The 16,080-nt window shown below is 36.7% G+C and overlaps 1 protein-coding gene across 2 annotated transcripts; it reads right to left on the bottom strand.

The window, feature by feature from the left end:
- Positions 1-196: 196 nt before the first annotated feature.
- Positions 197-9,630, bottom strand: LOC18446013 (clast3-like protein). Of its 2 annotated transcripts, XM_006856139.4 has the most exons (7): positions 9,188-9,630; positions 5,985-6,150; positions 5,054-5,112; positions 1,869-1,987; positions 1,538-1,775; positions 830-953; positions 197-619 (listed from the first exon to the last, which is right to left on the bottom strand). In XM_006856139.4, exons 1-7 carry the CDS (start codon positions 9,245-9,247, stop codon positions 540-542), a joined length of 846 nt encoding a protein of 281 aa, XP_006856201.2. In that variant the 5' UTR covers positions 9,248-9,630; the 3' UTR covers positions 197-539. The 2 variants fall into 2 exon arrangements, with proteins under 2 accessions (XP_006856201.2, XP_088712903.1); XM_088856777.1 differs by lacking the exon at positions 5,054-5,112 and having other exon boundaries at positions 9,188-9,332.
- Positions 9,631-16,080: the final 6,450 nt, after the last annotated feature.

Raw genomic sequence — 16,080 nt, 5'->3', positions numbered from 1 at the left:
GACAGACATTCATGTATTTCTATTGTTTCTTAAATTCAGCAGATATTTTTGGATGTTTTATGGTGGTCGGATGCCTGCCTTAAACTTTTTCTTAACCGGTCGTCTTAAGCTCGGGTAGAATGACAGATTGGGTTAGATAGATAATCAATATAAAATTTTGTTAAAGAATAGCCTACCCGATTAACTAAGAAAAAGCTTTGATGATGATGACGATCTTTAGATCTTATTATGAAACCCATAAAATTCATATTTCAATTCCTTACATGCCTAAATGAACAAAGAGAAACTTAAGTATGAACGTCATGGACTAAATACATTTCCAACATAACTCGTGGTTCAACTACTACTGGTCAGACATCATTTACGCATAATCAAAATTCAAAACTCATAAATTTTGATAATTTCTTCATTTCTAGTGTTCTGCATATTAATGTAACCATGCACAACTCTCCACAATGATTGCTTAAAAATATTTTTTTCGTGGAAACAAGTCCACATAAACCTCACCTCTGCCACAAAAATGATCCCAGGCTCTCCTTCTAGAATAGTGAGATATCTGGAGGGGGACCATAAACAGTCTTCCATGATAGAGGAATAAGCCATCCTCCAGGTTCATTTGCTAAAAATGAATGACAGACAATAAATGTCATTCATATCAATAATAAAAATAAAAATAATAATAATAAACAAACAATTATTATTCTAAAATCATCAAATTCCTATAATTTTGCAAATGGGCCAAAAAATACTTGATTCCTATTTCCAGATGCCCCAAAAAGAAGAAAAATGAAAAAGAGCGAAAGAAACATTGTAGCATGAGAAAAATTACCATGGATGTCATTCATTCTCACACCAAGAAGATGGCATGCTGCCTCTGCCATTCGGAAAGAATCAGGTATATTGTCTCCTTCAGAACAATAGCTCAATATGCAAGTCACTTTCAAATCTTTTGCCTGATAATGTCAGTATCCCAAATGTTCATTAGGGACACAGTCAATTTACATGTGCTAAGCTAAATGGTTTGTACCATACAACACATTAGACAAGTGCTTTAAAACCCGAAATCGGGTGTTGGATAGGCCTTCTGGTGTACCGATCCATATTTGGTGATCGAATCCAGATCAGCCAATTTTCTGGGGTCAAAAGAAAAAAACAAAAATGTAGAAATTTAAATTAAGTGGGAATGACCCAGTTCTATGACCTGGATCGCTGATTCAACGGACAAATCGCAAGTCTCTGACAAAACCAAGATTCCCACCTAATCGAACTGATTCCGTGTTCGGCAAAGAAACTGGATTAGTTCCCTACTGAACCCAAACAAAATAATTGATTCCCAATCCAGATTGGCAATTTTTAAACACTACAATTGACTAGCAAGACACTATTACAATAACTATTAAATACACAAGAACAGAGAAAAAAATCAGAACAATAGTCGCGGTACACTAAGAAAACCTATGAACTTCTTCCCCACATTTATTTTTCCTTTTGCCAGGGTGGAGGGGAGGGAGAGAATCGTTAGAGTAGCAAAAAGTACCTTGCAGCAAGAAAATAAGGCAGCAAAAGGTAGACTCGGGTAATAATCTTCATCTGTCAACTCATCATCAAAAGAGAGGAAGTCATCTGGCACAATATTTCCTTCTGATAAAGAAACAAGATATTGCCATCTCTTCTGGGTTGGACTGTATTCTGGAAGTCTTTTCCACCCTAAATGCTCGCATACCTCATCTGATCCATCCATACTTGCACTCGAAATATAATGAATCTGCATGTTACTAAAGCGAGCACAAGCATCAATTAGAACAGACTCATAAAAATAAGAACAATCAAATGAGGAATGCTAGGACAGATAGCTCTTGCTTGTTTACCTAGACAAGTCACATCTTCGCCTCCTTCCCGAATCTAGACCCGACAAAATAATAATATGTGTTTTACCCATGTCAGATGCACAAGAAGCGAGATTCTTTGCAAACTCAATCATCATCCCCTATATAAAGAATGATATCAACCTGTTTAGGTTCATGTTTGTCCAAGGAAATGAAAATTCATAAGAGAGTAATAGCACAAGAGATAAGCATCAGTCTGAGGCATAAGTTCAAGACCAAAACAACATAACTTGGACACGAGTTTTTGGTTATTGGCCTGTGTTCACACACCAAGGACACACATCAACACATACGTCCGATAGTATAGAAACTTAGATACTTCTTCTTCGACATTTATTTTCCTTTTCTTTTTTACTTGTTACTCTAAAAGTACTAAGGGCACATTTGGCATGCGTGAAAATGTTTTTGTGAAAGTATTTTTACATGAAAGAACTCCCCAAGTGATTCGGTATGAAAGTTTTTTCACATTAATTGGCTACTAATTGGTGCAAAAAATGCACTATGACTAATTGGTGCCAAAAAATCTCACACATAATCACATGGGGGAGTTCTTTCATATGAAAATAATTTCACGAAAATATTTTCACACACGCCAAATGTGCCCTACATGTCACACAAAATCCCACCTCTATTACAAATCATGTACAAGTGTCATGTCTAAAGGGCAAATTTTGATGTTCGTGTTTCTGACACACATATCAATGTTGGACATTGACACGTGTCTGGATAAAAGAAATGCATTTTCCAGATGAAATAAATGAATTGAACATAACGTCTACGTAATGCCCCATGAGTTAATGAAAGCATGGTAGAATGTGTATAAATGTATAGCATCAACCACCACATACATTACGTTCAAAAAATCGCCAAAAATTATCCAATATTGGATCTTCATGGCTAAGAGAAACAATAAGTGGTGGGATGTCTGATGCTATCCTAAAGCGATGCACCTCTTTCCCTCAAACAATCATATCTACTACCAATAACACTAAGCCCAGACTGGACTAGCTGGTCTGACCAATCGAAACAATCACCAAACCCCCACCAATCCGATCGGCGATCCCAAACTAGTGTGGCATCAAACCCGTATCAAACCGGAGTATATCCTATTTGATGCCTCCACTAGCAGAGTCAACTAATCCACACTGGACCTGACATTCCCAATTCCTACACTGCTAAAAAGAAACTTTTTTTATCCTGCCCCGTTTTTAGGTCCATATGCCCACACATCTGGTTGCTTTTGTCCAAACAAATGTAATTGGATGGGGCCAAACCAGTTCTGAGATGCTATGGGTCCGGCCTGGTTCTCCCCCAAATCACCCCCTCCCCGCAAAAAATATTTTTTTTTATTTCTTTTTTTTTAAGCTTATCTAAATGTTTCTTTAGGTTCCATCTAAATCCCCACCCCATAAATCCTTATTTTAATTTTTATTTTATTTTATTCATTTTTTAATATTTCCTGGATTAGTGGATTACTAATTGGACCGATTTGGATCGCCAATCCAACGAACACGGATATGTGCGTGAATGATCTATCCCACCAATCTGGGTTTTAAAACACTGGTCCAAACAAACACTTTAGTTGGTTTGGGGGCATAAAAATATTATTTTAAGAGACAATGAGGGCAAGTAGGCAATTTGATTCCCCCACCTCCCCAAAAAACACAAAACTTCTTCTCTTTTCTCTCTCCCCTGAAACCCCTCAATCTGAAGGCCATTTTTGGGGGATCCTTGTGACATTTCCAGCCATATGTTGGGGACTTTATCCACCTCCCAAGTAGGGAATTTTAGGGGATTAGGGCAAAAGGAAGTTTTCTGAAAACATTATAATTGGGTTATTTTTAGTGTAAAATATTGCAGGCTTTGGGTAGATTTTGTTTATTTTTGGGATATCGATAATGGTTGTTTCGGTTTTGTTTAGTTCATTCATTTTCTTAAAGAGATTTTTTGTTGTTCCAAGGAACCATGGAAGTTACAATAGGTTTATTGCACTGCTTATTTTTGTTTTTTAGGTTGAATATTGGAGGTTTTGGGGCTGATTTTGATATATTTTTTGCTTATTATGATTTGAATAATCGATGTTTTTGGGATATCGATAATTGCTGTTTCAGTTTTGTGAGTTCATTCATTTCGGCTTGTCAGGTTAAAGTTTAGGGGTGGTTCTTAACTTTTTTGAAAAGGATAAGTAAGGGGGTTTTGTGTAGGTTCTTGTAAAAAATAGTTCAAATTTTATTGAATTTTTTCCTTTTGTCTCAATTTATTTGTTACTTTTATGAATTTTTTATTTTTTAAAAAAATTTGACCAGTCATATAGTGAACTGGTCAAGTTCAACCAGCCTAACCGAATCAGTCAATCCACAAATTAGATGACTCGTCTGGTCCTGATAACACTTCAGTTACTAAATAAACAAGAAATGCATAGTAGTGTATAATAGAAGAAAGGACAGCAACGCACATATGCTGCTACTTGCGAAAAGAAATGCAATAACTCCCTTGTACTACGAGCAGAAGGTCTAGCACTTGGGTCATTGAAGATCCTAGAAGACTAAAAGATTTATAGTGAAATATTGCCATCTCTTGTAGTGTAAACAAAAATGGATCATTAGAAAAGCTCGAGTTTGTTGTGCGGTGCTCATTTTCCCCATGCATACTCAAAGAAGTATTTGTTTAAATTTTAGTTGAAAAGAATAAAATAAATTAAGAAGTTATATCAATCATTGATTATTCATTTCTATTCCTATTTGATAAGAATAAAAGCATTTGCATACTAAATAATAGGTATTTTCCCTTTCTATCATCTTTGATCGAGTTTCTAAGGGTAGATTGGAAAGGTTAGTTGAATCAATCAAATTTCCCACCCTATGCTGATTAAATGTTTCCAAGTATCAACATTTCAAAATCATGGGCATACATGAAAAGCAAAACATGATTGTACCTTCCTCCTAACCAAACCAGAACTGTATCAGTTAAGGACACTGACCCTTTGTTCTTTCTTTACTTGATCATCCTCTAACTGAACCGGAACTCAATTAGTTAAGAACCCTTTGTTCTTTCTTTACTAAGCAATTTAGGAAAGACCGAGCATACATGAGTCTTTAGAAAAAGAGACTCCATTAACTAGTAGGAGACTCGAAGCTAATCCATTAAGTAAATGGTTGGAAACATGCCTTGACAACTGGAGACCTCTGTTGGATGAGACTCAATCCATGAGATGGAGCATCATAAACTGCCATTACAAAGGATAAAGTAGAAGCCATAAGTTTTCATAGCAAAAGCAACAAAAAAAATTACATCAAAGAGGCCCCAACTAGTCTATGTGATGGATTGGAATAAAGACCACTCAAATAGAAGTCAAAACACTAAAGGAAAAATTTTATATAATGTGTCAACCTTATCCTGTAGAAGTAAGGCATGCCTCAAAAATCAATCAAAAAATGTTGCTCTAACAAACCCTCTAATTGAACATCTCAACCTCAAGATGTATGGATAAAGAGAAAAAAAGAATTTCAAGACCCAAAAATAGAGCATCTTGTAACACATTATCTAGGACGTTCATTTTCAAGATTTTCAAGTGTTTGCAGATTTACTCGGTCTGCACAATTTTTTGAGTTCTGAATTTCATAATTAGATGTGAAATAGATTTTTAGGTCAACGTTGAAATTCTCAACACCAAGTAGTTCTGAGCCTTGTACCACAAAACTAGTCTTTAATTTTTTATGCAAGCCTTAACCCCAAAATTACATCATTCGACAAACCACATCCTTAATTGAATCACAAAACTAGTCTCTAATTTAAATAATTCTGAACCAAATACCACTTTTTCAAATAAGTTCCATAAATTTAGTTGACACTAAAGAATATTACAACATAATATATGACACATGAGCAAATGAAAAGAAATACAAAGGAAAAATTTTTGAGCTCATCCTTCACATAATAATTCAACAAAATTCTAAGTGCCAATTGAAGCTTTTAGCCAAGTAAAAATCATCAAAAAAAAATTAAAAAAAAAAAAAAAAAAAAAAGAAGGAGAAGAAGAAGAAGAAGAAGATGCTAGCATCATAGATCAGTATATGAATGATCATTAAATTCAGTTACCTTCGAGGGGTATGGCAAGGTCTCCTTCGGGCATCGGACCATAAGCATCATTCCCAACACATGGCAAAACAGAGGGCTCATCAAGAAACCCAACCCTTTTAGCATTTAAAGAAGCGATCAAAAGATCAACAGCTAACTGCCCAATGTTACCAATCGACAATGCAGGCTATAAACAACACAAAACATACAAACAAAAAAGAAACCTTAATCAGCGAACCACAACAGTGCTCATCACAGTCAATGAAGAAATCAAAGATCAACAGCCAATTGCCCTATGTTACCAAGTGATAGTGCAAGCTATAAACCAATATTGTCATATTTGCTTCAGAGACTTCTTCAGTTTGGTGAGAAAAATGAAGCACAGTGCTTCAGCTGATTCAAAGGAAGATTTCAGATTTTTTTTTAATTTAATATAAATAAATTAGATATTTATACATAAAATATATACAGATAATGGAAAAAATTAAAAATAAAAAAATAAAAAAAATAATTTTATATAGATATTTCTTGCTGCCCAAAGCAGACCCAAAGCATACCCGAGGCAGACACAAATCATACCCGAAGCAGACCCAAATCTGACCGAAGCGACAACACCAGGTTTCGCTTCGCTTCGCTTCGATTTATGCCTAAAATCCGAAGGCTTCGACCGAAGGAAAGTGAATTTGATAACACTGCTATAAACAATTCAAAAAAACACATAGAAGAAATAAAACATAATTAAATAAACCACCATTGTTGCACCGACACTCCACAAGGGGTTTGTCGCATGTTGACACTCAGAAACATGTCAAAATGGATAGAAATGGCCCTTACACGTAACCATGCATGTCGCATGATGTCCCAGATTTTCAATACCATATCGACACTTGTTATAGAAGTCATCATCATCATCATCAGAGCCTTTCCCAACTAATTGGGGTCGGCTGCACAAATCTTGATCCGTCATTCTGCTCTATCTTCTCTCACTACTTCCAACCATGTCCTTTTGGACCTACCCCTTACTCTTTTAGAGCCTTCCAGTTGAACTAACTCACACCTCCTAACAGGTGCAGTACTAGGTTTGCACTGCACATGGCCAGCCCCACCTAAGTCCACTTTCTCTCAGCTTATCGCCTATTGGGGCCACACCTAAATTCCCCGAATGTATTCATTTAGAATTCTATCCCTTCTTGTCTTGCCACTCATCCTTATAGAAGTGTCTTACTATAATAACTTTCAATTTCTTAACACTAAAAGCAAAGTGCTTAAGTGGTAAGAGTCTTGCACGGTGGTGAGGTAATGGGTTTGAAATTTGAATCCCACCCTGTCTAAGTACTCCGTACAATACTTTCGAAGTTATTTACATTTTTTTAAGCTATTGAAATATCAAAAATTTAATGCCCCAAAGGGGTTCAGTCACATAACCTTTCGTTAAAGCGAGGCTGCCTCTACCATAAGGTGCACAAAACTTCTTGTGAATATTGGTGTGACTATGGAAAACATAAAGCTTACATAAATGACCACAATAATGCACCCGAGAGTTTTGAACCCGGACTCTCTCTCTCTCTTTCTCTTTCTCTCTCTCTCTCCCACTCGTCTTAAAAAAATATGTGCTATTGTCTAAACCACTTATTATTTTAAGTTGTGAAAATTTCTATATATATGAAAAAAGAGTAAAATATTGTAGGGACATGCCAGAAAGTACTGACTTTTTAACCCCTGGTACCAGACACTCTAGGCACGCACAGACACCGATACAAGTGTCAGTATCTATGTAATACTGTAAACCACATATGGTGCTCTTTTGCAGTAAAGAAATCAAAGATCAACAGCTAACTGCCCTATGTTATCAATTGATAATGCAGGCTATAAACAATTCAAAGACATAAACGAAAAAATATCAATAAGCCACAAATGGTGCTCTTCGCATTCAAGGAAGAAATCAAAGATCAACAACTAACTTCCCTGTGTTATAAATTGATAAACAATTCAAAGACATAAACGAAAAAATGTCAATAAGCCACAGATGGTGCTCTTCACATTCAAGGAAGAAATCGAAGATCAACAACTAACTTCCCTGTGTTATAAATTGATAAACAATTCAAACACAACACAGCTAACTGCCCTAGTTACCAATTGATGGTGCAAGCCATAAAAACTCATAAACAATATTTTTAGTCTTGGACTCGGTTCTGGCTCGAGCTGAGTAACTTGGCCGAGTCCAAGTGGACTCAACTCGGACTCGGCCGAGTAACATACAGGGCCAAAAAAGCCATAAAAATTTAAAAAATACTAAAAAATTAAATAAAACTTTAAAAGTGAAATAAAACTAAAATGAACATAAGGAATCAAAATAAGCTGTAAAAAAAACAGATGGATTTAGAAATTTTGATTTACAGTTGGGAACATAAGAAAAAACCAAAAAAATGAAAATACAAAAATGGGGCATTTGACTGTAAAAACTCAACAATCATTGTACAACACGTCCAAATTATATATATAATTTTTACACCTTGATCCAAAAAAAAATTATATAATTGTTATTTTTTATTGTTTTAATTATCTGAGTTGTACCCGGGCACTCGGCTCAGCCAGGGGCCGAGTCTGGCCAATTAGTTAAACACTGACTCAAAATGGTCAAAGAAAAAAGAGTCCGAATCAGTAAACCCCATATGGTTCCCACCGAATATATATATATATATATATATCAAGATTAACAACTAAAACTGCCCATGTTACCAATTGCAAGAGCAGGCAACAAGCAATTCAAAACAACACAGAGATAAAAAGAAATAAACTAAAGATAGTTCTCTTTGCATTCAAAGAAGAAATCAACGATCACCAGATAACAGCCCTATGTTACTAATTCAAAGTAATGGCCTACAATCAATTCAAACAGTGAATAACAAAGAAACCCAATCAATAACCATAGATAGTACTAGCTACAAACAGTTCCAAAAGCGATAGAAGAAGAATAAGAAACCCTAACCAAGGAGTTAAAGAATAAGAAACCCTAACCAAGGAGTTATAGTACTGAACAATGTCTTGAAGAACGAGATGAATGAACTATTAATGGAAAATAACAAAGGGGGCAATGAAGAAGAATGAGAGTGCGAGATACAGTGATAATTTATCGGGGACAAACAATTCATGAACCAGAAGAAACCAAAAGCAAAAGAATGGCAAAATGGGGTGAAAATGGGTAAAGAAGGAGATAAAAATACCAGAATGAGAGTGGAAGAAGAGGAGTTGAGTTGCCTCCCTTCTTCTGCAACAAATTCCATGGATGAAATGGAGAAAGTTTCAATCTTTCCTATTTCTCAGATTTATTTAGATGAGTAAAAATGACAGTCATCAATGGGCTGATTTATTGCGCTTGCTTGCTTGCTCGCCTTTTATAAGAGCAGGAAAAGGAAATATTTTTTCTTTTGCCGATACGCCAGAGAGAATGGAAAATTATCAGTGATGACTACGGAGCATACAGTATGATCCATATATTCACGATAACATCATGACCATGAAGTTACTACAGTACCATTCATGTTTGTTCCACTTGTGAACGCCTTACTTTCCTTGTAACCATCCATCCGAGGATGATACACTTGGTCATGCCATTTGTATGGCCACATGGATCAAATGGATTTCTGTATTACTACTACAGGTCATCTGTCTGTCGCTTTCCAACTCCTGCTTGTATAAAGTGCTACCAAATAAAACTTATTTAATTATATTTAGGGGAAAATATTTTTTTTTTCTTTGTTATATATCAGTATAAGTATGGCTAGCAATAAGCGAAGCGGCGAGCCCTTGTCCCCATAGGGTCTAAGCCCAGCCCAGCCCGAGCTAGCTCTGTTAGCCCAGACCAGGTCAAGTATGACGAAATAAAAAAGATAAAAGAAACAAATAAGGAAAATTGGTTCATTCGGACCAAACAGGGCTGGGCCAGCTGAACCGAGGCGGCCATATCGTGGCCCTAACTAGGGCTTGAGCCTGGGCCATAACCCAAGCCCGACCCTGAGTTGTGGTGGCCAATGCTCAAGCCTTAGTTTTGAGGTTCGTTGGTAATGATTCTACTACGGTGCCACATTCACAAACTGATCCTAAGTAATTGTTGTTGTTTATTGGATTCCAAAAGAACTACTTCGTTAGGATTGAGGAATTGCTGCGATTCTTCTTGAATAGCCCCGATTCTCTTGTCGAGAGTCACTTTGAAACCCTTATCTGAACTCTGATTGAATATGATAAAGGCAATAAAATGACGAGATGCACAAGTAGACGAAAGGGGCCCATTTGCCAGCCCAAGACTTCGAAGGAAGGATATATTAGGCTACCCTAAGATAGGAATGGTGTGCTCTACAGACCTTATTTTGTAAAGTAAGAATATGTAAGTACAATTCGTATTAATATAATAAGCACATAGGGACACCTCAATTAGGAAGATGTCGAATGAGTACAACAAAACCCAGTAATAGTGGCTCATCCTTTTGAGCGGCCCAAAATGATTATGATGCAGTTTCCTATTTAGACCATCAATTTTGTGAATACATTAAAGGCGCATGTGCGAGAGAGATCCTCGATACATCTAAACCCAAATGTTGGGTAACCTAGGCCTGAAGCGACTAGCTTAGTATCGTAAAAACACGTAATGAATTTTGCAGGAATGTCACTAGGTGAGGTGCTAGGTAAGTTTCTAGTCTAATTGCCAAAAATGTTAGCTTGGACTCACCCCTTGGGTTGACTATTCGCCTTTCCCCGATGATTCCGCATTCCAATGTGGATAGGATAGGCCCACATTGGATGAGTAACCTTGGAGAGGCTTGGATGGACTTGACCTCAAGGACTTACCCTTCCCCTTCCCCTTCCCCTCATATAAGCCCATTCCTAAAAGTGGGCTTTGTGTTGCCTGTGTCATAAGACTGAGGCCTTCACACCAACATGATGTCCTGACTTAAAAGTGTACAGAAGATCCATAAGTTTTGGTTCGCAGATGCATGCCACTCCCATTCATAAGAGTGGAATGGATTGCATGTGTTCTAGTTCTTGGTTTATGGGGATGTTATATATGTTAAGTTTATTCACCAAGCTTAGGTGTTCAATCCACTAAATTCACTAAGATGAAATTACGAAATGAGGCATATCAAATATTGCCATGGCCACAATTACTTTTGAGATAAGGAGGTTTGTTCAATTTGGTGCTATCCATAATCACTCACATAAGACTTTAAAATTACCCACATAAAAAAATCTCATATTATGTAGGATTGAGATATTCTCGTATCTCCAAAATGACCCACATAAGGAAATCCCATAAAAAAAGCCCTAGTTAGGGGCATGACATGCCCCCCTCTGCAAGGCCCCACACACCTCTTCTTTCTCTTTCTAGAGAAACCAAAAGTTCTCACTCGTACATTCTCTCCCAAAGAAAGCTAGGGAATCTACTCTCTTTTGGAAGTAGTATGAAAGGATACAGGGGTTTATGGACTCATTGATGTTATGGCATTGATAGAGCAAAATGGTGGACTAGAATTCGTTTCGTTAACCCCAAATAGTTAGAAAAAAGACTCTGATAATGATAGATACTCATTTAGGAATTTTGAAGTGAATCTCAAATTTCCATATAAAAAATGGGCCAAGCTTTATATGCTTCCCCTACAGGATAAAACTTTTTTTTTTTACTAAGATTCAACTATTTCATTAAAATACTAAAAGGAAATTACATCATCAAAAACAAAAAGAGAAGGAAGAGAAACACCCCCTTTGGCCAAGGCATCCACAACGCCATTAGCTTCACGATTGACATGGGAAAAAAAAACTGATAGGTTAGCCATTTTATCCAAAATCTATAACCATAAAGACTATGGTACCCTCTGTTCCTTTTTACACCATCTAATGACATTGAACGAATCCCCTTCTATTAGCCAAAAAGAGCCTAGGTTCTTACCAATAAAATTTTGATACCCCTTAAAAGAGTCGTGAGTTCCGCACAATTTGTTGTAGCAACACCAATAGGCGGGGTATACCACAAACTTCCAATAGGCAGGGCATACCACAAACATTTGGGCCTAGAAGGTTTAGACCCCAGAGAGAAAAGGTTAGTCAGGTTGACCATGACATCAACCTTAGTTATACCCCACCCGCCCTTATCCACCGAAAGAGATGACCAGCTAGAAAGCTTAATAAGATGGATAAGCCTTTCCACGGATAATGCCACTCCTTCAAAAGTCCTTTTGTTTCCCTCCTTCCACATTTCCTATAAAATCATTCCTTTTGCAATCTTCCAAAGTGTGCTACCAACCTTAGGCAAAGAGGGAATACTAAATTGTGAAACAATCCCACCCACTTTCTGGGGCAGCGTTAAAGAGAAACCAGCTAAACCAATTAACCAAAGCCATACCTTCACCGTATATGGGTAGTGGATCAACAGGTGGTCAACGAACTCACCATCCAATTTGCAGAGGAAGCAGATATTGGGAAGATTTTTCCCCCGTTTTTGCAAATTATCAATTGTTAAGATTTTATCTTGCGCAGCAAACCAAATGAAGACTTGAGTTTTATGCGGTATAGGGCACTTCCAAATTTGCACAATACTGAGGGACGACCATCTCTACCGGTCGTGAAAGAGGAGATTATAGCAAGATTTGACATAAAATAAACCATTCCTTTCAATTTCCCATATCAAAATATCGTCTGTCCCTTGAGCAATATAGAATTTATCCAAGAGTTCCATCAAAACGCATCATTGGGAAAGCATGACATTATTTAACCTTCTATACAAAAGGGAGAAATCCCATACAAACTATTGGCCTCTTTTCTCAACTACTTGACTAACTTTATGATAAGGAGAGGCAACAACCCTATAAAGATCAAGGAAAATAGACTTCAATGGATACTCCCCAAGCTATTTATGATGCTAAAACATGATTTGATTGCCATCCCCCATATTCCATCTGAAGTAACCCAAGATCATGGATCTACAATTGAAAATAGCCCGCTACATATAAGACACCTCCTTCCCTCTACCATCCCCAATCCACAAATTATGCCTATCCATCCCATATTTAGACCATAAAACTTGATACCAAAGATGATTTTTCAGGTATAAGCTTCGACACCATCATTTGCAAAGCAAAGCCTGATTAAACTTTGAAACTTTTCGTATACTCAATCCACCTTCACACTTGGGTGTGCAGACTCTATCCCACCTTAAAAGATGGAACTTCCTTCTCTCCCCACTTGATCCCCAAATGAAGTCTCTCGTCATCCTCTCAATTCTCTTTGCAATCGAAGCTGACAAGTGAATAAGGGACATTTGGTATATTAGCAAGTTAGCAAGGCAAGACCTAAGCAAAGTAACCCTTCCCCCAGAGACAGGTACTTGTGTTTCCAAAGGTCGAGCTTGACTTGAATTCTCTCAAGTACCCCATCCCATGCTAAAATGGGGAATTTTGAGTATGAAATTGGAAGTCCCAGATAAGTGATAGGGAAAGAATCCATTCTACATCCCATCACCTTGGCCAGTTCGCTGGCGGTAGACTCACTACAGTTAACCCCCACCGTAGAGGACTTATGAAAGTTCTTAAGCCCTAAAGTCACTTCACAAATCTCTAAAAATGTCGTAACATTCTTAACATGTGAAGTTTCAGCATCAATAAAGATTAAAGTATCATCCGCATACTGAAGATGAGAGACGCAAATATCAGAGTTTGCGATTTGAAAGCCCTTAAAAGCCCCTGTGCTCTCCACCTTACTCAACATAAGACTAAAACATTTAACATAGATCAAAAATAAGAAGGGGGATAGGGGATTTCCTTGTCGTAGTCCTCTAATGGCATTGAAATAGCCTATCGGGCTACATTGGAAAATAATAGAGAAGTGCGCTGAGGATAAGCAGTCATAGATCCAACTTCTCCACCGAAAGCCAAAATCCATACATTTTAAGATCTCTAAAAGTACTTCCCATTCCACCCTATCATGGGCCTTCTCCATATCCAGCTTTAAAAGTAAGCTTACTTTTTTACTCAGAACTCTAGAATGAATACATTCTTGCGCCACCAATACACAATCAGTAATATGGCGGTCCTACATAAAGGCTGACTGTGTTGTTGAAATGATAAAGGGAAGAACCACCTTAAGACGTTGAACAAGAACCTTTGCAATAATCTTGTAGACACTTGTAAGCAAGCTAATAGGCCTAATATCTGAGAGCTCATTTATCACTGATTTCTTTAGTATCAAAGCGATGAAGATGGAATTGATACCCTTAAAGATACGACCAATGATCATAAACTCTCTCACCACCGCCAAAAGGTCATCTTTGACTAGGGTCCAGAATTTTTGAAATAAAACTAAGGGAAAACCAATTGGGCCCAGTGCCTTATCACCAGGCAACTCAAAAACAGCACGATGTACTTCTTGTATAGAGATGTCTCTCTCAAGAGAGCACCTCATCTCTTCATTCTGCATCCTAAAATGGACATTTGAAAAGCTTGGAGTTATCACCACCTCTTTAGAAAAGGCTTTCTTGAAATGGTTGATAACACTCTCGGCCATTGCATTAGAATCCTCATGATCTAAACCAAGAATGGTCAGACCTGAAATATCATTCTGCCTCCTTCTCTACACTATTTTATTTTTAGTTTTTTTTTTTTATAAACTATTTTGACACCAATTTTTGGGCGTCCAATCCTTTATTAAACTAGCACTAGCAAAAAATATTAAAAAAATATTTCCAATAAAATAAAATGACCAAAATACCCTTGAAAGATTCAAGGGGCATTTTGGTCATTATATTTTATCGAAAAATTATTTTTAATATTTTTTATAGGTGCACCCCAATGAGAAGATGACACGTACCAAATTTTATATTCATTCATTTTGTGTAAAAAACTAAAAATAAAATACTTTGAGATGTCGGATCTAAGATCAAACGGTGGGTGACTCTCTTGATCAAAATTGAATGGCTGGATGGTAGGGAAAGCATAGATCTTCTATGCTGTGAGGAAAGTATGGAAACCTTTCCCTAAAAAATGGGTATCCCCAAGGGGAAAAAAAAAACCTCAACACCGTAACACTTGATCCGATTGGACCATCCAAAAAATGGACAGTTTGTGCATCGTAGGGCGTGATGCTTCCTTTCCCATAAGGTTTTAGAGTATGAATTGATCGCTAGGTTGAGTAAGTCAAATGTGCAAGTTTGTGCAAGGGATCTAATGTGCTTTTAACTACCATAGAAGCATACAATTCTTTTTACAAGTTTTCTATTTCTCAAAAGATGAGTGAAAGGCAAAATATGGAGTACGAAGGGTGTACAAGCAACATTGAATAGGCCAAATTAGAAAGGCAAAAACTCAGACGTCCACAATTTTATGTACTCTTTTAATTTTAACTTTTTCTACTAATTGGATTGAGACAAATTTTTAATATTTTTTGCCTCACTTAAGCACACCTAAACAAATATAAAAATAATTAATAAAAACCAATTTAACTAAAATACCCTAAATAGTTCATGGGAATTTGGGCAATTTTTTATTTTCTTTTTATTTTGTACAATGTTTTTTTATATATATTTTTAAGGCGCGCATGGTTGAGGTTGTGGATGTCCAAAATTTTAAATTAATCAAAATTATTAAAATAAAAATAAAAGTTGAAAATAATCCCGAACATAAATTTATTTTTCTGTTTAAGAAAAATAGCCCATCATTTGCTCAATAAATTAAAAAAAGCCAATCTAGATCTAGAATTGCTAGGTACTGACCTTGTTCCTTAATGAAACCAAAGATTGGTCTATTTCATGGGACTTGTCCTCGACAAGTCTGTTAGGGATCCATGAGGTTTGAATTGGCAACCCGATTCCCACTTAATTTATTTTTTATTATTTTTAAATTTAAAATCTTCTTTGAGATCGAATCTAACATTAAAGAACTGGTCTGATCTGACCTGGATCTAGTTTATGACCAACCCGACTATCCAATATGCATTTTGAAAACTCTGCTATTGCCCTATTGGTAACCCTAGAAGGTACAGGCGGTTGATAAATGATCACAACAGCCTAAAGAATTCAAGTAAGGCACACCTCCAAAGTTCGTTGAAAGATGTACATTGGGCGTAGCACCTAAAA

The sequence above is a fragment of the Amborella trichopoda genome, chromosome 13, assembly GCF_054954075.1.
Source record: "Amborella trichopoda isolate Santa Cruz 75 chromosome 13, AtrichopodaSantaCruz75HAP2 v2.0, whole genome shotgun sequence".
In the NCBI taxonomy this organism is placed as follows: Eukaryota; Viridiplantae; Streptophyta; class Magnoliopsida; order Amborellales; family Amborellaceae; genus Amborella; species Amborella trichopoda.
The sequence above is the reverse complement of the archived record's forward strand: the minus strand, read 5'-3'. Positions and strand labels throughout refer to the sequence as shown.

Bases quoted from the DNA above. Each gene is read 5' to 3' on its own strand.
- LOC18446013 (XM_006856139.4), bottom strand. From the start codon at position 9,247: ATGGAATTTGTTGCAGAAGAAGGGAGGCAACTCAACTCCTCTTCTTCC. The intron at 1,776-1,868 runs GTAAACAAGCAA...TGCTCGCTTTAG, and splicing joins CGAAGATGTGACTTGTCTAG to TAACATGCAGATTCATTATA. The intron at 620-829 runs GTAATTTTTCTC...ATTCATTTTTAG, and splicing joins GAGAATGAATGACATCCATG to CAAATGAACCTGGAGGATGG.